Source organism: Podarcis cretensis (assembly GCF_951804945.1).
Source record: "Podarcis cretensis genome assembly, chromosome: 8".
In the NCBI taxonomy this organism is placed as follows: Eukaryota; Metazoa; Chordata; class Lepidosauria; order Squamata; family Lacertidae; genus Podarcis; species Podarcis cretensis.
The window spans coordinates 54,759,954-54,785,732 of record NC_137177.1 but is presented as its reverse complement, the minus strand read 5'-3'; the positions used below and the strand labels follow the sequence as shown (position 1 = coordinate 54,785,732).

At 44.8% G+C, this 25,779-nt stretch overlaps 1 protein-coding gene across 1 annotated transcript in view; it reads left to right on the top strand.

Annotated features, from left to right (window-relative positions):
- The window catches only part of CRISPLD2 (cysteine rich secretory protein LCCL domain containing 2), a 45,345-nt gene that overhangs the window by 4,945 nt on the left and 14,621 nt on the right, over positions 1–25,779 (top strand). The window contains exons 2-10 of the mRNA XM_079988862.1: positions 8,774–9,095; positions 14,788–14,906; positions 17,444–17,576; positions 17,721–17,836; positions 19,688–19,788; positions 21,192–21,329; positions 21,636–21,696; positions 23,662–23,728; positions 25,021–25,151. Coding sequence (XP_079844988.1) covers positions 8,847–9,095; positions 14,788–14,906; positions 17,444–17,576; positions 17,721–17,836; positions 19,688–19,788; positions 21,192–21,329; positions 21,636–21,696; positions 23,662–23,728; positions 25,021–25,151 — 1,115 coding nt within the window. The 5' untranslated portion in view covers positions 8,774–8,846. The remainder of the gene's footprint in view (positions 1–8,773; positions 9,096–14,787; positions 14,907–17,443; positions 17,577–17,720; positions 17,837–19,687; positions 19,789–21,191; positions 21,330–21,635; positions 21,697–23,661; positions 23,729–25,020; positions 25,152–25,779) is intronic.

The following is a 25,779-nucleotide window of genomic DNA, read 5'->3' as shown; positions in this document are numbered from 1 at the left end:
GCCTCCAATAGTGGCGGCAGAACCCAGCCACTGGATAGCCTTATCCTCCATGAATTGGCCTGATCCTCCTTTAAAGGCATCCAAGCTGTTGGGCATCTTGGAAGGAGGCATCCCCTGGGAATGAATTTATCCAAGAAAGGAAGCACAGCAAATCTTGGAGGAAGGTGGTGTCCATGGACCCACCACCTGATGAGAAGTCTGGTCTATCAGGTTTCTCCCTTACCCCCTCCCCCACTGTAGCGCAAGGAATGGGGAACCTCTTCCTGACCCACCAGGCACCTGACCCAATGCGGAGGTGAAAGGCATGGCTTAGATTCAGGGTGGGGGATGAGCAGCTTAGCCATTGTGCTACATAATTGATTGATTGAGAGAGAGAGACAGGGGATCCTGCTGTGGCTTAATGATCTCGAGTCTTCCAAAGTGAATAGCGGGTCATTCCTCTGCTTCCCTGCACAGGGGCACCTTGGAAATCATAAGCTGGGAGAGAACTCTGCTTCTGCTCCCCTTTATCACAAGACAGAAGAGCAGCGGCCAAGCTCCCAGCTGGAGGCCAACGCTAGACAGTGCTGTTAGCTTAAGCTGCATAAAGAGCAGACAGTTCCCTTCGAGGTCAGGATGGGATAAGGAGGGGAGAGTAATTAAAGTGTTTGCCTGTCCCCACATCTGGATTGTGTGTAACACAGCAGGACTTTTCTCTCTGAACGTATTTATATGGGGCTGCATCCAGTGTTGCCTTTCGGCTTGCATGGCAGACTTCCACTGGCACAATGGGATCCCCCCCATCTAATTTCTCCCCCACAGTCCCAGCACCATACACCCTCAAAATTTTCTCCAGATGGTTGGAGAACCTTTTGAAGGAGATTTTTTGGGGTGTGGGTTTGTGTGCATGAAGAGAAGGGGAACAGGAAATCCCACTGGGCAAATGGAGTGTCACCCATGCAGTGCTGGATAGCATTGGCTAGGTTTATCATGCTTTTCCTCCAGGTTGCTCTGGGCAGCATTCATAGGGTCCACCAAGCAGGGGTGGATGGGTCAGCCTAAGCTCACCCCATTTCATTTCTCCTGGCGTCCTACCTTGATTCTCTTCAATCCGGTTTTGTGCAGATTTCTTTGAAAGAATGCATGAAAAGATTGCATTTAAATTGGACACATTGTTTGCATGCATTTCCTTCAAATGCACATTTTCCAATGTTTTCCAGTGCAGTTTCCCCATAAAACACTTGCCTGAAATGCATTTGAACTATAAAACATGCATTTTTTTTTTTAAATGTGGAAACTGCATTGCAAAATTCAAAGGGGTTTCAGAACTGCAGTTTCAAGTAAGTTCAGAACTGCAATTTCAAGTAAGTTCAGGACTGTCAAATTGAACTCTTCTGCAAAAGAGAGGCCAAACAACATTTAAGGCTGTGCCTACTCCACACACACACATCTGCAATAACCTTGTGAGGAAGGTTAGCCTAAGAGATAGGGACCAACACAGGTCATGGAGTGAGAGGGATTCAAACTCAGGTCTCCCTGTTCCTTTCTGGAGGTGGAGTGCTGGACTTGAGAGAAGGTTGTGGTCTGATCCAGCAAGCAATATAAAAGGTGCCCTGTTGGCCTATCCAGTCCAGCATCTTGCTTACCACTGTGGCCAATTAGATGTCTTTGGGAAACCTCTAGCAGGGCATGAATGCAATAGCCATCTCTTGCTGTTGCTGTCTCTGGCAACAGGTGTTCAGACCAATACTGCCTCTGAACAATAGAGCTGGAGCAGAGGGATATTGATTTTGTTCATGCCACTGCTCTTTTGGGGAGTTAAAAGCTGGTCAGGGACTGAAGTTAGAGCTAGATTAGGGAGAATTGATCAGAAGCAGGATCTAGGCCAGGCATAGGCAAACTTTGCCCTCCAGATGTTTTGGGACTACAGTTCCCATCATCCCTGACCACTGGTCCTGTTAGCTAGGGATGATGGGAATTGTAGTCCCAAAACATCTGGAGGGCCGAGTTTGCCTATGACTGATCTAGGCTCAGCAGAGGAAGTTTGGGATCTCACTTCTTGAACCAGATTCCATTCCACAACCTTAGGTTGATCCTCTGAGCCTTTGGATTCTGGAGAATGTCAAGGAATGTGAGACTGGCCGACGAGTCAATGCTTGCTTGGCGCGTAATTTCTTTATTTCATTTTAAATCATGTCATTGCTGAAATTCCTGGTTCTGGCCACTGTCAGTGACAGGATACTGGATGACTTGAGAGGGGAAAGAGAACTTGTGGACATTTTGGCCAGTCTCTTTGGCCAGTGTTTACCTCTCTTCTTCCACAGATTTTTATCAGTCTTGAACCGGCTCCTCCTTTTAGAGAAGCACTTTCTGCTTCTTGTAAATTACTCACGCAGGACACTGCAAGTCACTCAGCACTCTCAAAAGGAGAGAGGATTGTCTCAGCGTATTCTTTTCATAATCCCTCTGAGAGCTGGTTCTGACACATGATGGTTGCCATCTGGAGCCTGCTTTAAATTGGTCCACGTGGTGGTTGTCATCACGTGGAGAGCTGCTCGCTCTAAAACAGCTATCCTAGGTCTTAGACAGTGAGATGGTTCCCAGCAGCTCTGCTGAGAGTTCTTAACTCTGGGACCTAAAGTCCCCCAGATGTTGTTGGAGACCCGAACATCTGCAGGGGTGCAAGTTTGCTGCTTTTCTTATAAGTGAACTGGATACCATTTTTGAGGGGGTGGGAGAAACCAAACTCAGTAGCAGAGCACCAGCTTTGAATGCAGAAAGCCACAGCTTCAACCCCTGGAATCTACAATTTGAAGGGGATAATTTAGCCAGTTGATAGAGTAGAATTATTTCTAAGACCCCAGAGAGCTGCTGGCAGAGAAGACAATACTGAACTGGATGGGCAAATAGTCTGACCTGGTATAAGGCATCTCCTGCAACGTCAATAATGCAAAATGTGTGCTCGGCCACTGGACTTTGACACCTGTCCCCCAAAATTAACTGCAGTGGGTCTCTAAATCTGATAGATGGCAGGAAAGGATTTTTGGTGGGTGTAAAGGAGCACAGGAAGCTGTCAGCAGCTATCCAAGGTTTCAAATGGGGAACATTCCCAGTCCTAACTGCAAGCAAACTAGTTGCTCTACCACAGAGGCATTCCTCCCACTAGATGGATGGTTTATCTAAACTGGGAGGTTGCTCCCTACCTGTTCTAGATGGGTTCACACTCTCCCCAAAGGGTGAACCACGTCACTTGGAGCAAGCTCAAGCTTTGAAGTTGTGCTTGGCAAAACGGTTTTGGGCGGTCACTCTCCTATATTGTTGGGCCTCCGTCAGGCTTATCTGGTTCCAACAGGTACACAGATGCATGCTGGGCTGCTGCTCTTTAAATCCCCCACAATTCCCTTTTAAATCAGCGCTGCTCCAGAGCATTGTGGGAAACTAAATTGGTGGCCTCCATTGAGTCAGGTGTTGCTTGTACGAACCATTATTATCTGGTATTTTCCATTAAGAGACGAATAAAACCTCTGGGAACAAAGAGACAGTGGTCATATTCACACCATATATTTATACAAATATGGATCTACAGTGGTACCTCGGGTTACATACGCTTCACGTTACAGACTCTGCTAACCCAGAAATAGTGCTTCAGGTTAAGAACTTTGCTTCAGGATGAGAACAGAAATCGTGCTCTGGCGGCGCGGTGGCAGCAGGAGGCCCCATTAGCTAAAGTGGTGCTTCAGGTTAAGAACAGTTTCAGGTTAAGTACAGACCTCCGGAACGAATTAAGTACTTAACCTGAGGTACCACTGTACTTTAAACAGTCATGACTTCCCCCAAATAATTATGGGAACTGTAGTTTGCTGTTCAGAGCTTCCCTATTATTTTCCCAGAGCTGCAGTTCCCAGAGTTCCCTGTGAAGAAAGATTGATTGCTAATCTGGGAACTGCAGCTCTGGGATGGGAATAGGAGTCTCCTAACAGCTCTCAGCACCCTTAATAAACATATAATTTTTGGATGGGTGGGGGAAGCCATGACTGTTTAAAGTGGTTTCAAATGTGTTTCAAATGTATGGTGTGGATGATTGCAAGGACAATACCCTGTCTGTTAACATGGTAAGGTCTAGCTGCTGGAAGGATTTAAATAAAATTGGCTGAGGTGTCCAATCCTGCAGGCTCTCCATCCTCAGTGGGCCTACATAAAGCAGCTAGTTTGCTGCCTCTTGCGTGTCTGTGTGTGTGTGAGAGAGAGCGCGCCAACAAACATTACATCAGATTGGCACATTGCTCCCTCTGTAACTTTACTGCAGAGAGAGCAAGCGAGCAAAGCCTGGCCCTGTTTGGGAAACAGAGTCAAGACAGCCTGCGTGGTCTGATGGGGTGGGGGTGGGGATGGACGGACGCGGCTTATGGTAACCGTCTGCTTCCTTGCCTAAAAAGCTGTCCGCCTTGAGCAATGGGCCAGGCTAAAAGGCCACATTGTGGACGCTTTACAGAAGAGCATCTATTTATAACCCCCTCAGAGAAGCCTCTGAAAGTAGGAATTGTTCCCCTGAAGTGGGTCAGACTGTCTACAAAAGTAACAGCTTGAGGTTAGCCACACCAAGACAGCCTCTTGCTTGAGTGGGGTTTTGCAGGAGGGTGTGTGTGTCAGTTGGGCGACGAGGACAGGACCAAATAATGTTGGAAAGAGAATGAGGTTAAGGCGATATTTGCCCTGAAAAAAAGTGAACTCATCGGCCAGGAAGCTAACAGGCACATAGTTTGAGAAAGGAGAGGGGGTGGCTGCCTTAGGTTTATCAGTGACTGTGGGATGGGGAGAGAATGAATGGTGGAGAAGATGCTTTAGATGCACAGAGCTTAGAAGGCAGGGGCCCCTCTAAAGGGAGCTTGTTTCAAAGAGATTTCCTCTGCAGGGGAAGAAAATCTCAATCTCCCTCTCCCTCCCTCCCTCCCTCTCTTTCTTCAGCTAGAATTGCCTAAAAAGAAATGTTTCTTGCTAAAGTTTCCCTCAACTATACAGAAGTGTCAGGCTCCAGATGCTTGGATTTTAATGTTTAATGTTTTTATGACAAACACCTTTACTTGGAATGCTGCACTTCTATGGGTTTTGTGACGTGGTTCTCCCACCAGACAATGTGTACAAAAATGCATATATTTGGGGAAAATGTGTGTAAAATGCTTAGGTTTGTGAAAATCAGAGGCCAAAATGCTTCTGTTTGGGGGAAAATGCACCCCAAACATATTGGGGGTGAGAGGAGAATCACACTACGATGCTGACAAATTTCCATGATGGTTTTTCTCCTTATATACACAAAAGTCACACTGCAGTTCATGTGGTCATGGAGAGGCTGGGAACTGCTCCCCCCACTCTGTGAAACAAGTTTAATGAAGGGAAGTAGCTGCCTGGAGTGTCTCCCATCTTCTTTAAATGGGGGTGGGGTTTGGGGTGAGCTGTGTGGGGAGAGGTGAGGGGGTAAGTGAGGTGTAAAGGGAGGGTTGGTCAGATGCAGAGGGAGGGCAAACAGGTTTTTGGGGTTGGCAGGCAGAGCAAGCAGGAGTGGCAGCCCCTAGGTTGTTGGCTTTTAAAAATGCAGCTTGCTGTGGAAATGTGAACTGAATTTAAGACCGGAAGAGTGAGAAACAAAGAGAAACTGAAATTGACAGTTCCATTTGTCCCAACTTCAGTTATTATATATGATTATATGTACATATTGTTGAATGGTTTCTTTAAATGTAAAGGTTCATCATTGTTCCACCTAATGTGTATGTCCTTAAGGGGCCAGAGCAAGGGCCAGAGCAAGATAACGAGACCCAGCTTTACAGCTGTGAAACATAGCAGGTGCTGCTGAGTTGCATTGATTAAGGTGTGTCAGCATTTGCATGGAGTATATAAGGAGCAGCACCTAGCTCTACCATTACCCTGGGGGTTGGGTTGGTGGTTGGGTCTGGTTTGTTGATGTATTTAGTGTAAATGGAGTTTTTGTTTTTTTGTAATTAAAACCTTGTTTAAGTTATTTTTGAGTCCCTTTCTTTTTAATGCATGGTCTCCCCAGCAAGCTCTCTGCAGCGCTACCATACTGCAAACAGACAACACATATATGATTATATGATATATGTATATGATGATATATTTCACAATATATCATATAGTGTGTTATAAGAACACAGTGCATAAACAAACAAAAAGAACCATGTAATCAAAGCATAGCTGAATAAAAATGCGTGCTTAAACATCAGGCATGGTAATGAAAATATTTTATCAGGAGCCTGGAAAGTTGGAAATTTTAGCAGGGAAAGTACATCTGTGCAAGATGGCATCATGGCTTTGGGTAAAAAGCCTAGCTGAAAAGTGTTTGTTCATGTGTTAAATATATGGGTAGCATCTCACTATGAGGGAATCTGACTATGCAAGACACACGTACTTGCTGCATCAAAGCCATTCTCTGTCATTGTTACCACTGACTTAGGGCACATTCAGGCATCCTTTTGTGTCCTGGCCCTTTCCCTGGGGAAACCCGCATTTTATCACTGAATTGGAGCAACCGGCAATCCACAGAAAACCTGATTGCTCTGATTCAGCAGTGAAACACAGGTTTTCTGGGGAACTCACTGGAACAAAAAGAAAGAAAGAAAAGAAAAACCACTCAGACATGGAGCATGAAAGCCTGGATTGGGGCCTAGAAACATGGCACAAAAGGAGTCTGGATGAGCCCTTAGTGTAGGCATCTGGCTTGCTTTGCAATGGCCAACTCTTTCCATTCCAGCTGCCTGAAGAAGGAATGTCACAAGGTCTTTGTATGTAGTGTGGGCTGCAGCTCAGTGGTAGAGAAGTTGCTTTGCATGCAGACTGTTCCAGGTTCAAAACTAAGGCAGATGCCTATGTTTCCTGTGCTCTCTAAGTCACTGTTAAAAATGTTCAACATCTCAGATCCATCAGGGCTCATCTTACATTGTTGCAGCTAAATATCTTTTTTGCCCAACTCCATCTCCAGACCTCACTGATACCATTCTAGAGCCAGGCCAGCACCCTTGTACATGTCTTTCCCCAGCAAAGTGACATATAAGTAATAGAGTAAATAGGAGAAAATCCTGATGCTTCCTTTGCAAAATGGATCTTTCATTTGCTCTGATATTGCTGGTGACAGATTTTGGGAACTGGCAGAGGGTTCTGCGTCTGTTTTTCTGCCAGGCAGAAACAGCTCATAGCTCATGGCTGACCTCTCCAACCTGGCTCTTTGGGAATGTCTGATGTCCTTTTCCATTAAGATGGGATTCTGCTTCCATAACAATACTTGGCAGGACCACTTCTCCTGTCTGGGCTGGCCTGGAAATCAACAGGGATTGGGGCTATTGAAGAGCTTATACAGCGTATAGATTGTAAGGGCATCTACTTTACATGCAGAAGGTTCCAGGTTCAATCCCTGGCATCTCCAGGTAGGACTGGGAGTGATCCCTATCTGAAACCCCAAAACTCACTGCCAGTCAGTGTAGACAATACTACCAATGTCTAGGACAGCCTTTCTCAACCTGTGGGCCCCCAGATGTTGTTGAACTACAACTCCCATCACCCCTAGCTATCAAGGCCAGAGCTCAGGGATGATGGGAGTTGTAGTCCAACAACATCTGGGGACCCACAGGTTGAGAACATCTGGTTGAGAACCACTGGTTTAGGAGAATTCTGGCCCTACTGTTAGGCAGAGTGAAGCATCCACCTCTGGTAGCAGATGCTTGGTGCAAGGGGTAGTAAGATCTCAGAGGACAGAGTTTGTGCACCATGCAGCCTGCCTTTCACCTAAACTAGCTTGCTGCCCTCAGTTACAGTAAAGGATGCTGTCATCAGTCTGGAAGTTAGAGCCAGTCGCTAGCACAGTTGGCTCCTGAATATGTCATGGGAAGGTGCCATCTACTCCTTCACCTCAGACATCAAAATGTCTTGGGTCAGCCCTGTCTGAGAGGAGAGGCACTGACGTGGGAATGAACCAAGTAATGGATTCCTCTCATGTTGAATGAGAATTCTGCCATTACCCCCCCCCCAAAAAAAAAAAAAACATAAATGACCTGCTCTGCTGAGGCCCCCATTCCATGCAGCTAATGTCAGAATGGGCAGCTAAATCTTATTGCAACAACAACAACAGAAAAATAAGCTTTCTGTTTCATTTAATGGAGAAAGACATGACAGCGTGAAGGACCCCATTTTATAAGTTGGGGTAGAGAAACTTCTTCTTTTCTTTTTTCCAATTATTTTTTATTGAGTTTCAAAGATGTTAACAATTTAACTTCTAATTTAATACAAATTTAAAATAATTTATAACTTTATTTCCCACCCTTCCTCCTTGATGTTTCCATCCCCACCCTTTCCTGCTGCATTATATAACGTACTTTTATCTGTTACATTTTCCCTTCATTACAACTAATTATTCATTAGGTTAAGGAAACTTTTTCAAGCCACATTCCCTTCTGAGGGAGACATGTCAATGGTGGGTGGGCAGGGTCAGAGCCAAAAGCGGATAGAGCAGTGGATGTGAATTTTACCTTTTCTCCAGGACAGTAGTCCTAATTCCTTCACACTCTCACACCCTCCATCCAAGCGAGCAAGAAACATCAGAGTTCAAGAGCATGTTTCAGCCAGCCAGAAACATAAAAGGGTGTGTGAAATAGGGATGGTGAGGGGTGTGGCTAGGAAGAGGGTGTGGCTTGGGTAGTGTCATGAAGGCTAGACAGAGAATTCCAAGAGCATGCTCAGTGTCAGGCTGAGAATAACTAAACTTTCTTCACTTTCCCTCTTTACTTTCTAGATCTGTTGCACAAACCAGAAGAGATCCCTTTGAGGAGTGTTTCTTCTCTCATCCCAATTCCACTGAGCAGAACATGGCCAGAAGTCCCACTCTGACTTGGACTGTTGTACCATTTGGGCTACTCTTCCTAGTCCATGGAATCCATTGCTTTTTCTTGCCCAATGCTACCGATTTGGAAAGCATCCTCAGTAAATACCAGGAGGAGCAGCCCCACTCAAGGACCAAGAGAGCCATTTCTCGATCGGACAAAGAAGAAATTCTAATGCTACACAATAAACTGAGAGGTCAAGTCTACCCTTCAGCATCCAACATGGAATACATGGTGAGTTCAAAACGATAAGTGAGGCTTAGCTCTGCCTCAGAATTTCCCTCCCACTCCTGCTCCTTTGTGCGCCATTTGTGATTACTTCCCCAAGTTCTGGACATGAATTTTTAGGAAACATGCACCACAAACAGAAGCCTTCTTCTTGCACAGCTTGTAAGTAAAGACCATGTATTTTCCTTAGCTACAGCTTTGGTGATACACAGACTTCAAGATCCCAGTCATTACATTAGGATGACCAAAGATACGGTAATACACAATTACATGGAAGCAGGGCACAGGAAGGTTTTATTACAAGGGAGACTTAATATAGGCTTGCCTGCTTGGGTGACAGCCACCAAAACTGGTAAGCCTGCATCAATATTCCCTTTGTAATGTGTAGTAAAAGCTTCCTGCTGTCATGTTGAGGTGTATTTTCCCATCTTTGCTCTACATCACTGGCTGCCACTACTGAGGGTGAATAAACACACCATGGTTGATTCCTATAACTTTGCTCTTTAGCACTGCTAAGGAATTGCTTTTCCACAAGCAGCTGGAGATAAAATAAAAATGATACCTCCATGTATAATTTAATATAGTGCTATATTATCTAGTGTTGCCCTTTTCTGTGGCCAATTTTCTTTTATAATGTTGAGACTCACAGCTAAGTACTGTTCAGAGTTTTCAGCCGCCCAGAGTTATTCAGCAAAAGGGCTTTCGGATGTTAAATGAAACTTGTATTGCTTCTTGTTGAGTGTGGCTGAGGGATTAACAATCATCCTTATTTCGCTATATAAAAGAGTGGGGAATGAAAGGTCACCAGTAATTTAACTGAACAAGGAAATTCACTCATGAAGGGGCTTTAATCACTTATCTCCCAAGCCACACTCAACAGGAAGAAATGAACTAAGTGGAGCATGCCAACAGGAACCTCTTCCTTTTCCTATATCTAGTTGTACCACTTTCTGGTACCCAAAGTGTTTCCTGTAACCTGAAGTGTATGTAACCTGAAGCGTATGTAACCCAAGGTACCACTGTATGTTAAATACATACTTTTTCTGTGTTCTTAAAAAAGAAAGGAAAAAGCATGGAAGATAAGAGTGTGATGTGTGAATGTGGAGAAACTGGCCCACTGAAGAGAAGTAACATTTTTATGTGTTGCTCCATCCACTTTTGTCTCTGGTCCTGGCCATCTATAGCATGTGGTTCCCAGAAGGTTGCTCAGAAGGGAGTGTGGCCCTCAAGTTGTGTGTGGCCCAGCTTCATAACGGACACCTTGACTTAGGATGGGAGGGAAGCATCACATTTTGGGTGCCATCCCTGTATTGACTGTATCTCCATTCTTCAGCCTGGCCCTGGAGACTAACCTATTTTTGGTCTCATTTAGGCCATATGCCTGTTAACAAATTCCAGTAACAAGGAGTTTCTCATTCAAGTGGTTTCCTGAAGCAAATTCAGCTCAGATTGCAGCTTCTTGAGTCATTGCAGCTGGAAAGGAACTGTTAGTAGGTCAGGTCAACCCAGGGCTACCCTCTGCATAGTTTGGTTATTCGCTCAACCTCTCTTGCTAGAAAAAAAGAAGGCTCTTTTGCCAGGGCCCTGTCATGGCCTCGCCTGGCCAAGCTGTGAAACTCAGGGTGGAGCTATGCTGATGAGGAGGGTGGGTCTACACTTGGTGCTAAATGCCTCCCAATGAATTCTGGAGGAGAAAGTAAAGCTAGATGGGCTGTGAATATGGACCTGTTGAGCCCAATTCCCTCCCCAGAGGGTCCCTGAATAACACAGAGGGCCAGTGTGTTGTGCTGGACTTCAGATAAGGAGGCCTCGGTTCAAATTCCTGCTCAACCATGAAGTCCACTGGGTGGTCTTGGGCCCATCAAGATGGGAGTCCCTGATTCAGAAATGACATATTCTGGAAGAATGGAATGTATCTCAACCGGCTTGTTTGAATGTCTGTTATTGAAAGTGTTGATGCACAGAACACAGAAAGCTGCTTTATAGGGGCCAGACCATTGGCCCATCAAGTTCAGTATCATCTGTACTGACTGGCAGATGCTGTCTAGGGTTTCATGCTGGAGTCTTTCCCAGCCCTGCCTGGAGATGCTGGGGATCAAACCAGGGACCTTCCACATGCGAAGCAGGTGCTCTACCACTGAGCCAAAGCCCTTTGATACACATCTAAGGCTGCTATATACACCCAAGGTGCATTGCTCCTCACTCAACCTCCTCTCCCTCCCAGAGGCAATTTAGGTGGCAGGGTCACCAGTTCTCATGTTTCCTTCATAAGAACCAGAGGTGAGTTTCTCACCTTCCGGGGAGAAAAGGAAGCACTGTTATTTTCTTCAAAAATATCACCTTAAAAATTAGATGTGGCGAAAACAGGAAAACAAATATTTTTAGCCCAGCAGCTTTCCAAGTCTTTTACTATTTGTCATCCAGGTTTTGTCAGTGAAAGAGGAATGTATAAATCCTTTCCAAGAAATTCTATTACACACAGACAGACAGACACACATACCCCTTAACACATTTATGTGGAAATCCTAAGGCTTTGGAATGCGTTTCACATAGGTCCAGTTTTCTACAGACTAATGAGTCAGAATGTGAATAAGTGTCCATGTACCCTACCTTATAGAGAGCAGTTCTCTCTTTGAAGGTGTCCTCTGTTGGCAGGAGGAGAGTCCTCTGTTTGAATGTCCTGTCTGCTCCATGCCTGGTTTAAGGTATATATTTTAAGATTTTATATATGGATGTTTTATGATGGCCTATATTTGTAATGCCTAATGAAGGTTTGGTGATGTAAGGTGGTTTAAGGTAAACAGCACTTAGAGGGGAGAGCAGGGGAGTCTTGATGTTGCCCACCAATAATTTGAAGCACCTTGCCAGCTGCCAACAAGAGCAAGCACACTGGCCACAGTCTTCCTTGCTATGTTGCAAAGTCTCCTGTATGTATTTAAATAACTAATTCATTTAATTTATTTTAAAGCACTTATAAGCCACTTAATCTTTTTATAATAAGTGGCATACAATGTGAAACAAAGAAACAATATCATTAAAACAAAAGTACAACCTAAAACCAGCAAAACAGCAACATAAAAGCATATAAAAATGAAAAATAAAATAGGAATTGAGGGATTTATTTCATTTGCATCTAAATGTATAAATTAGCGTATGCCAATATTATGCAATTTGGCACCTTCTTTATTTATTTATTTTTAAGTACTGTAATGGGTTTTCTCTTTTTGGGGGTGGTGTTGATGTGTAAAGGACTACCCTAATTAGGAAGCCAAATTCTGTGATACTACAACAAAGAAGGCCGGTGTGCAGGAGTTGGAAAGATTTTGTTTGCTCCATGGAGGCTCAGATCCTCCAAAAGATCTGCTTTGTGGGCTAAATTTGAGAGATGAGTGGGGTTGCCCCCCTCAAGGCAGTCTCTGCACTTCACCCATCTTCCCACTTAATGCAAAGGGCTTTAACTTCTGAGATTAAATCCTGCTGTCTGGGCTGCAGGATCCTATTCCCTGCTGGAAGCAGGTGCTGTGGCTGATGCAGGATTAATAAATACACCGTCTTCCCACACATCAGCCAATGTCAGCTGATGGGCGAGTGGGCACGATTTATTGTGGCAGAAGCATTTCAAGTGTTTCATGTAACCTGATGGGAAACATGGTCCAAAAACATCTGGAGGGCCACATGTTACCCATCCCTGGAGTACCTTTCAGGCACTTGGCATGGCTCTTCTAGAGTCTTGCACACACACACACACACACACACACACACACACAATTATATCTTTGCAATGAAAGCTAAGATCCTCAGGATGTTAAATTGGGTGTGATCTCTTGCTCTCCATAATTTGGTGGCCAGCTGCACGAAAGACACTTGTCCCCGTCGTGTGCAGTCTCCAGCTGCAAATCTATTTAGAATCACAGCTTCAGTTACGGCTGGGCAGACAGCAGGCGGTTCCAATGCTTATGAGGGCAGAAATGGCCCTGCTGCTTCTCTGAAAGTAAACACGCAGCTGAGACATATTTTCCTTGGCTTTTGGGTTCCTTGCAGCTCAGCATTGCAGCAGCAGCAGCAGACTCTTCAGGCTAATGTCTATTTACTCATCCAGCATGGTTACAGCTTCATGTTTTGCTTTCGCTCGGTGTGCTTGTCTCATGTGTTCCCCGCCCCCCCTTTTTCCTGGGGGCCATGAAGCCTATAAAAGAGTCTCACAGACCAAGCAGAAAGGCCAACTCTAAACGACTCTCCTGGGGCTGGCTCATAATCCGCCTTTCATCGAGTCATATTTACCTAATAGGACTTGGAAATCATCAGTGTTCACCTCTGGAATACAAACGGAGCTTTGAAGTCCTTTGTGTTTCAGTGCAAGCAACACACAAGCCAGTTTGGTGCTTTTTGTTTCCAGTCCAGGAGCTCCTCCGGAGAGGGGATTAGCAATCGCAAATGATTTTATTTTCTGCACGCCCATAGCAAATGCTTCCAACTAGAGCTGGTGCTAATTTGAAGTGCGTTGTAAGAACATGTGTTCTTGGCTCAAGTTTAACAAATCCCCCTCCCCAACTCCTCACCATGCTTTGGCTCAGAAAAGTTACACGATCTAAGCATGGGATGTACTTAAATGACCCAAACACAACTCAGGGTTGCCAGAAAGCCAGGTACTTTTACCTTGTCTTGGCATGGGCTTGGTTTACATTTATGTTGAACCAATGATTTGATGCTGCACTGCCAATTTTATATGCATGTGAAACACCTCTTTTCTTTTAAAGAAGAAAACAGTCCCAGTAAAGCTGAATTCAGTGCTATGTCCCAATTAGCACTCTAGCACAAGCATGATGATGATGATGCTTATAGCACAGGATTGGGGAGCCTGTGATGCTCTGGTTGTTGTAGGGCTCCCAGCCAGCATGACCAGCAGTCAGGGATGATGGGAGCTTTAGCAGTGCACTGGTTTCCTCATCATCCCCGTGTTATCATCTAAGTCAGTTCCCCTGGGGGAAAAAGGCACCAACCTTCCCATAATTTCCATTGTAGTTACCACATGATGCCCATAACTATTTCATCATTTCTCCGCAATTACAATTTATTTCCATTAAAAAAGAAAAAGAAATTATGGGATGCATTTTTTTTTAGTCCAGCAATTCCTCCCTAATGCAATGCATTTCTGTAAGTCACTTTCACAAAGAGCCAATGATGGGCAGGATCAGAGCCAGTGATTGGCAGAGCCAACTGATTCCAGTTTTGTTCCAACCTGCTTCCTGCTGAGTTCTACAAGTTCTGAGACAGAGGAGGGGGAAGCTAACAGGCAGTACCGCCTCTGGACTGGTTGTTAAGTAAGACGGCTGGGCAGGTGGATGTGGACTGAGGTTGGTGGGTCAGTGCCCCATTCACACCAAAGGACCAGCCTCCACTGGTTCCAGTTCTTTCACAATCTTTCTGGTGTTCAGGCTGCAAGTGCTAGTCTTCCTGCATGACCTCTAAACAGTTAAAGCAACCTTTTCCCACAAACTGGACAGGATGCCCAATATGGAAATAACATCACGGTATAAGCACTTCTTCTTTTCCTGGAATGCAAGGATGCTCTGCAACATTCCGTACTGAGACACACTTGATATGTTGCTTCTTTGGGTTTAATTCTGAGGCTTGGTTGGAAAATGCCACCATCTTCATTTTGCCTCCTCTAATGCCTTTCTGTCTTTCTTCCACATAGAGATGGGACGATGAGCTGGAGAGATCGGCCGAGTCCTGGGCCCATGAATGCATTTGGGATCATGGGCCTGCCACCCTCCTTAGGTCTATTGGTCAAAATCTGGCTGTTCACTGGGGCAGGTAAGATGTGTTAATTGTCTTATGGTGTCTGTGCTTGATGCCCTGAGCTCCTTTGGGAGAAAGGGTGGGATAAGAATTTAACTATGAACAGAGATAATGAATGGATCTAAGATGGCTACCAAGCCAAGCAAGGCACAGTTCTACACATATCTACTCATGAGCAAGCCCCATTGAATTCAATGTGATTTACTAGTACATAGTTAAGTGGTTGTAGTATAGAAGCCTTTAGACCACGCCCATATGGCAAATTTACAAGTGTGTAGGCAGTTCGAAAGCACGTCAACGTGCAAGTAGATAAATAGGTACTGCTCCAGCGGGAAGGTAAACAGCGTTTCCGTGTGCTGCTCTGGTTCGCCAGAAGTGGCTTAGTCATGATGGCCACATGACCCGGAAGCTGTACACCGGCTCCCTCAGCCAATAAAGCGAGATGAGCGCCGCAACCCCAGAGTCAGCCACGACTGGACCTAATGGTCAGGGGTCCCTTTACCTTTAGGCAGGGGAAAATGCCATAGGAAGGTTTATTCTAAATAAAGGTCTTCTCTCCACACACTCTTCCTATCAATAGAGCCTCTGCATGTGTTGAGCTTCACTCATCAATGGAAACTTGTTTAGTTTCCCATTGCCTATGTGCAGCTTTTAGATGCCCCCCTCCTGGTCTGTGGTGGTGGCTCAACCATGCAACAAGGAGCAGCATTTAAATGTCTGATATATATCCTGGTCTAAATGCCCAGACCATTCATACTCCAGGATTGCAGAGCTATTGTTTGCACACACATTTCCCATGTGTTTGGGTGTGTGTGTTTTTTATAAAAAAATTTACTCTGTGCTGCATGAATTTTCTCCATTAGGAAGAGTGCTGGTGATGTGTTGCACGCAGGGAAATGGTCCAAAAAGAAGCAGAAAGTCAGTAGCAAGACAGAAGCCAGGGCAGAATCTTCTGTAACCTACAGAAATCCATATTTGGTGACATAACACGACGTCCAAATGGCTAAGCTCCTTAATCCTTAGTGTCATCCCATGTCCTGCTAGGCTCTGTACTCCCCACTTTGGGTTCATTCCCTGATTGTGAGCACATAACGTGGACTCAGGGGGAGCGTACTTTCCATAATCCCAGTTGAAGGCTTCATCCTAACACTGCACTGGGCAGGGTAAGAAATCATGCTTGTTGATGCAGCTGATGTTTTTGCCAGCTCCTAATTTGAAGAACTGGCTGCCAACTGGAGAGTGGGCTGAGCTCCACTCCCTACTTTCAATTCAGGGTTTATATCTTCCACTTCCCACACAGCCTAATGGTGAAGTTGTTATTTATTTTGCTACACCTGCAGCCTGGTGAACAGAGAGAGTCCCTGAGTTTCTGAAGAGATTTCACTAATGTCCCCAGAGAATGAGAGGGCTCTTAAAAAGAAACAGCATGGGAGATTTCATGCTCAGAACTTTATAATGCAACTCACTTTGAATTCCATTTTTTAGGGGGCGAAATTCCATTCTGCTCAGTTGCTAAAAGTCACCAGTCCCAACCTGCCCACACTTATACCATTCTGGAGTCAGTCCAGGGCTCATCTCCACTTCTTTTCCCAGCAAAGTGGCATATAAAAAAGCCTTGTGGAGAAATTCTTGGTGCATCTCTTGCAAGATGGGAAACAGGAGGCTAGGCTAGACTGGCCCTGGTCTGATCCAGCTGGGCTTTTCTTCTGTTGTGGATTCTTGGCAGTGCAGGAAAGGTACTCTGCCATAAATACTCAAGAGAGGCAATGCTATTCTCTGTCAAATTAAGAACACAAGAAGAGCCTGTAGGACCAGGTCAATGGCCCATCTTGTCTAGCATCCTATTCTAATGGTAGCCACCCAGATGCCTGTGGGAAACCAGCAAGCAGGACCTGAACACAAGACCACTCATGCAACATGCAGCAACTAGTATTCAAACGCATGAGTGCCTCTGACTGTGGAGGCTGAGCATAGCCATCATGGCTGGTAATCATTGATTGCCTTCTCCACAAATTTGTCATCTCCTCTTTGAAAGCCTTCCAAGTTGGAGGCCACCACTGCTTCCTGTGGGAGTGAGTGCCATAGTTTAACTAGGTGCTGCAGGAATAAAAAGTAAGGGACCCCTGACAGTTAAGTCCAGTCGCAAACTACTCTGGGGTTGCGGCACTCATCTCGCTTTACAGGCCGAGCGAGCCGGCGTTTGTCCACAGGCAGTTTTTCCAGGTCATGTGGCCAGCATGACTAAGCCACTTTTGGTGAAACCAGAGCAGCGCACAGAAACGCCGTTTACTTTCCCGCCGGAGCAGTACCTATTTATCTACTTGCACTTTTGGCATGCTTTTGAACTGCTAGGTGGGCAGGAGTTGGGACCGAGCAACAGGAGCTCACCCCATCACAGGGATTCGAACCGCCGACTTTCTGATTGGCAAGCCCAAGAGGCTCAGTGGTTTAGACCACAGCGCCACCTGCATCCCTTGCTGCAGGAATAGGTGCTGCCTTTTATCTGTGCCAAATCTTCCACCAGAACTGGAATATATCTTTCTTTTCCTTAGGTATCGCTCTCCAGCTTTCCATGTCCAGTCTTGGTACGATGAAGTGAAAGATTATACCTATCCCTATCCCCATGAATGTAATCCCTGGTGTCCAGAGAGATGTTCAGGACCGATGTGCACCCACTACACACAGGTAAGGGAAGCGGGACGGGGCTTCTGTTGGAACTTGCTGCTTCTTGTTGCAAGTCTGCCAGATGTGGGCAGATGTGAAAATGCTAGGGAACTGATCTCGTGTGGCAAGTGTTGACATCATTTGTGCCCTTGTGCCCATTTGCAGGTGGTCTGGGCAACGACAAATAAGGTTGGCTGTGCTGTGAACGTCTGCAAAAGGATGGACGTGTGGGGCCAAATCTGGGAGAATGCTGTCTACCTGGTCTGCAACTACTCTCCTAAGTAAGGAATTGGGAACGGGGCTATAGATTCCTTTCTGTTCTCCTTTAAAGGGGAATCTAACAAATTTGGGTTTTCTGAAACAACATGTGAACTGAAGCACAGCGATCCTTTGAAATTCACACTTTTCTGAATGTTGCAATGCAATTCTCCAGCCAAGTAATATGCACAAAAGGAGGGTAAAGACTGCATATATTAGTGAAAATAATATGTAAAAATGCAATTGATTAGGTGCCAAAATGTGTACATTATGAGAGGGTGATGAATTTTCATGAGGACTTTTGTTTTCAAACAAATCACAAACAGATGTGGATATATGGAGAGCTGAACTAAAGGCTGGAAAGATGAGAATTTGATAGGCACTGATTCACCTGTCCCTATAAGGGACGCAAGTTGAAGTAATTGCAGTTTTGTGCATATTTTGTCTCAGTTGGCAGCAACTGGGCAGGCTATTTCCAACTGTCTTTCTGGTTATGAGTAATGCCAAAGCCCAATGGGCCAGTTAGGGACAGTGGCACTGCTGGTGACATAAAAGACAGGGGATTGTATCCAATGTAACGCTAAGTTAAAGTCACTTAGTGGTATACTTATCTGCTGGCCAAATGTGTTGCACCAGCAGAACATTGTTGTGCAAGCAGATAATCAGATTGCTGGTAACGTTGTTGCACAACAGATTGCACAATCCATTGCTAGAGCAACTGTTACATTCAATTTCTCTGTTGCACAATATTTAAAGTCACCTGTCTGCTGGAGCAAGAGCCCTCATGCTTGCAAACAGTGGAGAACACTGGAGACATCCCCATAGTGTAAAGACCAATGTTGAACACCAGGCTGGGTTGAGGAAATGTAATCAGTTTTGGACCCCACCAGTGCTTCCATCACTTAAGAATATAAGAGGAGTCTGCTGGATTAGACCAATAGCCTGCCTACTCCAGCATCACAGTGGCTGGTCAAATGCCTATGGGAAGCCTGCAAGACAAACATGAGCACAACAGCACTCTGCTCACCTGTGATTCCCACCAACTGGCACCCAGAAGCATAATACCCCTGACAGTGGAGGTAGAACAGAGGCATCCTTAATCCGAACCTTGAACAGGCCTTCTTGTGGGCTTGTTTGTATCAAAATGGCAGCTCCTGCTCCTTTGAATGTTTTGAGAAGTGTGTTTCTGGACAGGCGTGGCTCAAACGTAGGTCTCTCACCTCTCCTGAAGACAAATTTGGTGCTGAGTGATTTCTGCCCAGTAAGGATGAGTGGGTTAGCATGAAGGAAACATTGTGTGAGTCTGATGTTCCCAGACACTGGCAATTTGTCTGGCTCACACATCACAGCTAGTATTTTGGATCTCTTGGAAGACTCTTCGGAAGCTCTCCAGGACACGGATTGGAACATGTTCCTGAGTGGGGAAGACCTGAACATCCGTGCTAAGTTCTTCCAGCCACCTGAATGTCCTGTGAGGAAAGAAATGGAGGCAGCCTTGACTAACAGCTTTGTGGAACTAGCGAGGGGGAGCCAGTGGCAAAAGCCCGTCAGTGACTGGCTGGTTGTGAGGTATATAAAAAGGCAGCTTCACTTCTGAACTCTGCCAAGTTATCGCTAGAGTGCTGCTCAACTATACATTTGTGGAAGGGAGTAATCTTTTCCCATATTTACAGTAATCTATCAATGAGTAAGTACAGTAAGGACATTCAGTTCTTCCGTAGCTCCACAGTGCTTGGAGGCCTCAGGAGGGTAAAGATCCAGGCAACTGGCCTGGAACAGTCCAGTGAAGCAACTGCATATGTTAAAGTGTGGAACAGAGGACACTTGAGAGAGGAGGAATTAAGGAACTTTCAAAATGTGTGCTCACTTTTCAGAGGCAACTGGATCGGAGAAGCACCTTATAAAAATGGCAGGCCGTGTTCTGAATGCCCGCCTAGCTATGGAGGAAGGTGCCAGAATAATCTCTGTTACAAAGGTACGTGGTTAAGCGGTTTGCAAGATGTCAAGAGAATCGGCATATGCGGGACGCGGGTGGCGCTGTGGGTAAAACCTCAGCGCCTAGGGCTTGCCAATCGCATGGTCAGCGGTTCAAATCCCTGCGGCGGGGTGAGCTCCCGTCTTTCGGTCCCAGCTCCTGCCCACCTAGCAGTTCGAAAGCACCCCTAAGTGCAAGTAGATAAATAGGTACCGCTTTATAGCGGGAAGGTAAACGGCGTTTCCGTGTGCTGCGCTGGTGCCGGCTCACCAGAGTAGCTTTGTCATGCTGGCCACGTGACCCAGAAGTGTCTCCGGACAGCGCTGGCCCCCGGCCTCTTAAGTGAGATGGGCGCACAACCCTAGAGTCGGACACGACTGGCCCGTACGGGCAGGGGCACCTTTACCTTTTACTTTAATGCATATGCATAGATACAAATGTAGAACTGTATTTCCCCCTTAAGGCTGTGACCAAAGGGAGGGGGATCTGTGTGCTTGCTCAGTTTGCTGTCCAGCTGCTTGCTGTTGATGGGTTAGCTTCAAGAAATGTTTCTGAATTCCATTCGCTGAGAGCCATGGATGAGGAGGGGCAGAGCTCTGTGCTTGTGCTCAGGTTTCTCACAGGCATCTGGTGAGCCACTGTGAGAAGAGGATGCTGGACTAGATGGGCTGTATCAATGTTAGTCCTACTCAGAGTAGACACACTGAAATGATTGGACACAACCAACTCAGGCTCATCAATTTCAGTCGGTCTACTTTGAATAGAACTTTGCCAGTAGCAACACAATGAACATCAAGGTTACTGATGTGCAGTGGGTTGCTTTCTACACCCAACTTGCATACCCTACTCTAGTCCCCATCTAGGAAAGCATGAGTCACAATCAGAGATCCAGGGCACATTGCTGGCCAGGCAAAAATACTCCCAGAGGGTGTAAAGTGGGGCCGATAGAGATTGTGGCCTTGGAAGATAAATGGGCATGCCTTGAGGACATCTCATGGGCTGGACAGAGAGGCATAGAGGTCTCCATTTGATGCCCGCCCCCAGGTGTGAAATTCCCTATGCCTGGGCTAATCAGATAATAATTCTTATATTTGTACAGATCTTGTTTGTTACTTCATACTCCAGTCAAAGCCACACTGTAAATATAAAACACATGGCTTTCCCCCAAAGAATCTTGGGATCTGTAGTGCTGTGGTGGTGTGGATGTGACCTTTAGAAGAGAAGGACCCACTTTTCCCTTCTGTTTGCTTTGCATTTTAAGCTTTCAAGCAGAAGTGAACTTATGGGCAATGCAGCCAACCCCCCTAAGTAAATTAAAGGGAGCAGTCACCTCCACCACCTGCCCCACTGACCTTAAATATTAACAAGATGCTTTTTCTTTCAATCTGCTGGGGTGAAAAAAGATGACGGTTACGTCCAAAAACCCGAGACCGAGGAGACCAACGAAGTGGAGACGCCCCAGGTGTCGGACAGCAAACCTGTGTGGAAGCCCAAAGCCACAAAACCTGTGAAAGAAAAGCCAACTGCTGTGTCTTACATGAGTAAGAGAGCATTACTGTCTCCCTCTCCTAAGTTTCAAGATGCTCCTGCAAGGGAATTTTTGGTCACCTGTAGCTTTTTAAAGAGAGAACCCCCTTAAAGCTTCTAGACCAAGACTGGGGAAGTTGTGGCCCTGCAGATCTTGTTGGACTCCAACACCCATCACCAGCATAGCCAATGGTCATGGATGATGGGAGTTGTAGTCTAGCAACGGCTTGAAGGCTTCATCTGCACAAGTGTGACCATGTGGATATCTGTTACAGTACTTGCCCTGCTGATGGTTCTATATTTTCTCTTCCCCCCTCCAGCACAAGTGATCAAGTGTGACACCAAAATGAGGGATAAATGCAAAGGATCGACATGTAACAGGTAATCATCCCCTCCCTCTCTTTCCTTTCCCCACCTTGCTGGGAAAGCAGAGGCCTCACCCTTGGCAAAGTCGCACTATATTTTCAAAGCAAAAGATGGGCTGTGCTCTGTTTGTTGTGACACGGATCCAGTGGCTGTGTAGAAGCCCCTTGTCTATGAAGACAGCCTTTCAGGGCCCATTCATGCAAATGACGCAGCCAAATTCAGCCAAGATTAAGGGGCCGCAGTTGATTTCGTGCAAGTGCCTGCGATGTGTAACCCGCAGTTCCCAAAGTGGCCGACACTGTTTGGCTAATGTTGGCACTGACCTTTCAGCACCCTCGCTCCAGCAATGTTTACTTATCTCAGCTGGACCATCAATTGCCTCCACCCACCAAGTCTGCGTGTGATGGTTTTAGTTTAAGTACAGTACAGTTTATCACTTTGGGGTTTTTTTTGTGTTGGGGGGGCGGGACCGGGGAGAGAAGCACGCCAAATCCAAACCAAACATTGGTATTAAAGAGAGGGTTGTTTGAAAATGTAGAGTGGGGATGGTGTTCAGTTTTTATGCATTGCTTTTTTTTTTTGTTATTGTTTCTCCTTAAAAACGTGGGTAGTTCAAATGAGGTTAGTAAAGCTGCACAACATTTTATTTGCAAATCAGTGGAGTCTGAGTACTTGCTTTTGCAACATAGCCCACACTCAGTCTAGATCTATTGCATTATTATTTTTTTGCCCCTGAAAAGTGCTTCTTGAAAAACTAGTTTTGTTCCAAAAATAAAAACTCATTGCAGGTAGACCTTGCTGTGTGCCCATTTAAATCACTAGTCAGTAAAACTTGATTTAAATCACTAGTCAGTAAGACTTGATTTAAATCATTTTTTTTTACAAAGACTCATTCTTGCTGGTGTAATCTTAATATTTACAACCAAATGAAGGTTTCATTTTTGGAATAATTAATTTTCAAAGTAGTTTTTACAGTTATATCAAAATTTTCTGATTTGGTTATATTAGTAGAAATACAAAGACAGGTAATTTATGAAATTATTATTTATGTTTGAACAACTTTTCTGCTGTACTTTATTGGAAGGAGAAAAATAATCATTTCCTAAATAACAATTTAAACAATTTATTTAACTAAAACAATAACATTATAGCATATGTATCCGTGTTTGTTAACTGATATGGTTAAATGATTAAAAAACAACAACAACTTAGACTGAGTTTCAGCACACATGAAAACTTAAAACAAATCCTTAATTCCTGATGAATAGACTTTGGACTATAATGTAACTTAAATAGAAAACTATCTTTAGAAAGATTTTTTCCTCCAAAAGCATTTTATTTTAAAAATCCGATTTAAAAAAAATATCTGATTTAAATATAATCCATTTTTTTATTTTTTTAAAATAAAAAAATCATTGATTTTTATCCACCCTGGTGTGTACACAGCCCCTGTCCACTGTATGTTGATGAAGCTTGCAAAAGCCACTTTGGTGGTGTTGTTGTTTTGTGGGGACAGGGGACAGATTTGATTATCTGACTTGGTGGTCTTCCCCATTTGTCTACCTCCATGGAACTTTGTCCATCAGCTGTATATATCTAAAAGTTCTAAAGACAGAGTGAGCTTGCAGTCTGATCCAAGCCATGATTCTCTTGGAATCCTAGTTTTGTGGGTTCCGCCTCTATCCCTAATCAAGACCCAGAAGTCAAAGCTGGTAACAGGTGCATATCCATTCCTTACATGCATTGCACCCACAACATCACCTCATTTCAGGGGAAGTTTTTATTTGTTTGGGGTTCAAAGAAGGAGGAAAAATGAAGGGAGGGAGGAGGAACAAGAGAGAGACAGAGAAGAATGGGCAAGTCAGAATGTATGATAAAAATAAAAAGTGGGTTCTCTGTTTCAGGCTGGGTCTACAGATAGTTCCAAAAGGCTTGAAGACTATTACACGGCTAACTATACTCATTTATTTTTTTTGCTAGATACCTGTGTCCTGCTGGCTGCTTGAACAATAACGCAAAAGTGTTCGGAACCTTCACCTATGAAAGCGTACGTAATAAAGCAATAAACAGAGAGATATTTGCAAGTCCCAAGAAATGGAGGATAATGATGTGCCTTAGTGACCTGTGTGATGATAGAACCACCAGGCATACTCACCCTGGATAAAAGCCAAGCACACAATCACAGCCTTGTATTCTATGTAGGTGGCTTTCAGTACAATAGAGCCACTCCCATCATACAGTGTTTAATTAGTTCTTACCTGTAAAAAATAAATAAATGCATGATGTCTGGCCTCCAAAACTGGGATGTCTGCAGAATGAAGAAGCTCCGGATTCTGTTGGAGCTCGAAATTCTGCTAGACATCATGCATCACTAGCTAGGCCTTACCCTGGCTCTATCTAGACAGATACTGCTCTAGCTTACTCCTGATTAGTCACATTCCTCTTGGCTCTGTCTCTAATAATGGCAAACATTTTATATAAGAAATATATGAGCCATACCCTTCCAACAAAAACTTCCAGGGCAATGTACAATTTAAAGACTATTATTGTAATAAGAAAAACTAAAATTAAAAGATCAACAATAAAACCAAAGCACAGAAACAGTAGCATTCATTTAGTGATCAGCAAATAAAAATCAACATTTTTTACATTCCACCCTTTGAAGTCAAGGTTTCCCTTGTACTCGTTCCAATCCGTGTGTGTTAGTATTTTGAAAATCAGTGTTGTCAGCTATGCTCCATATTAATTGTGGCTTGTAGGCTATGAATGGCAAATGCCTCTAGATCAGTTCAGGATTTTGAGACAGCGCTGTGGGCATCTGTTACAAGATTGCTGCCATAGGGACATGACACAACAAAAATGGCTTTCAGATCTAAAAGAGCAGAAAAAGAGGGCCACAAATTGATGCAATCATTGGAAAAAAGCATCTTCATCAATCACCACTACACTCACTCATAGAGAGAAACTCTTTCAGCCTCTCCTCTGTTCAGAACTAAAGGGAGGGAGGGTGTTCTGGAATCTGATGGCACATGGGCATGTTTATGGGGATGTATTCAATGTGGGAGAAGCTGAGCCAGAACAAACAGAAACTGAGCGGGAAGAGCAAACAGTCTCCCATACATTACAGATTTTTTGGGGGGAGAATATTTATTGAGGCCTTTTCCAGGTGCCATAGGGGGGTACTGGAGGGCACTGTGGCACCCAGAGGCACTGCATTGATGACCCCTGCTCTGGATTAATGACAGACTGCTACCAAAAATGCAAGCTATTTATCAGCTAGGAAGAGCCTTACAAATAAACTCTATTAACTGTCTTCTGTAAAAATAATGTTCCTTGCAGTCATCCAGTATATGTCGGGCTGCCATCCATTCTGGGGTGCTGGATAACAGAGGAGGCCTGGTAGACATCACCAGGAAAGGCAGAGCAGATTTCTTTGTGAAGTCTTCAAGAAATGGCATCCAATCATCAAGGTAATTTACCACGGGGGAAAATCTGAGCAGTAAGTATTATGGGTGATTGTTTTGGTGGGATCAGATTTTAACTTGGGCCTGCTGCACTCACCAGTTGGTTTCTACATTTACTGAGCTGCCTGGAAGGCTCTGTAGTCAAGGGCATATGGACATCACAAGATCGATCTAGCCAGATCTAGCTCAGGACAGTGTTTACTTACAATGGCCAGCCAGATGACTCCAGGAAACCTGCAAGTAGGGCTTGAAAGAAGTAGCCTTCCCTTTATTCTGTTGCCCATGGGCAAATATTTGGAGGTATATTGCCACTGAATGCGGAGGTTCTGCTTAGATCTAATGGCTCATAGCCTTATCTTCTGTGAATTTGCTTATTTCCCCTTTAAAGTATCTAAGCAATTGAGGGTGAATTCCATTGTGTTTTCTGCAAAAAACTACAGTGGTACCTCGGGTTAAGAACTTAATTCGTTCTGGAGGTCCATTCTTAACCGGAAACTGTTCTTAACCTGAGGTACCACTTTAGCTAATGCAACCTCCCGCTGCCGCTGCGCGATTTCTGTTGTTATCCTGAAGCAAAGTTCTTAACCCGAGGTACTATTTCTGGGTTAGCCCGAAGTGTCTGTAACCTGAGGTA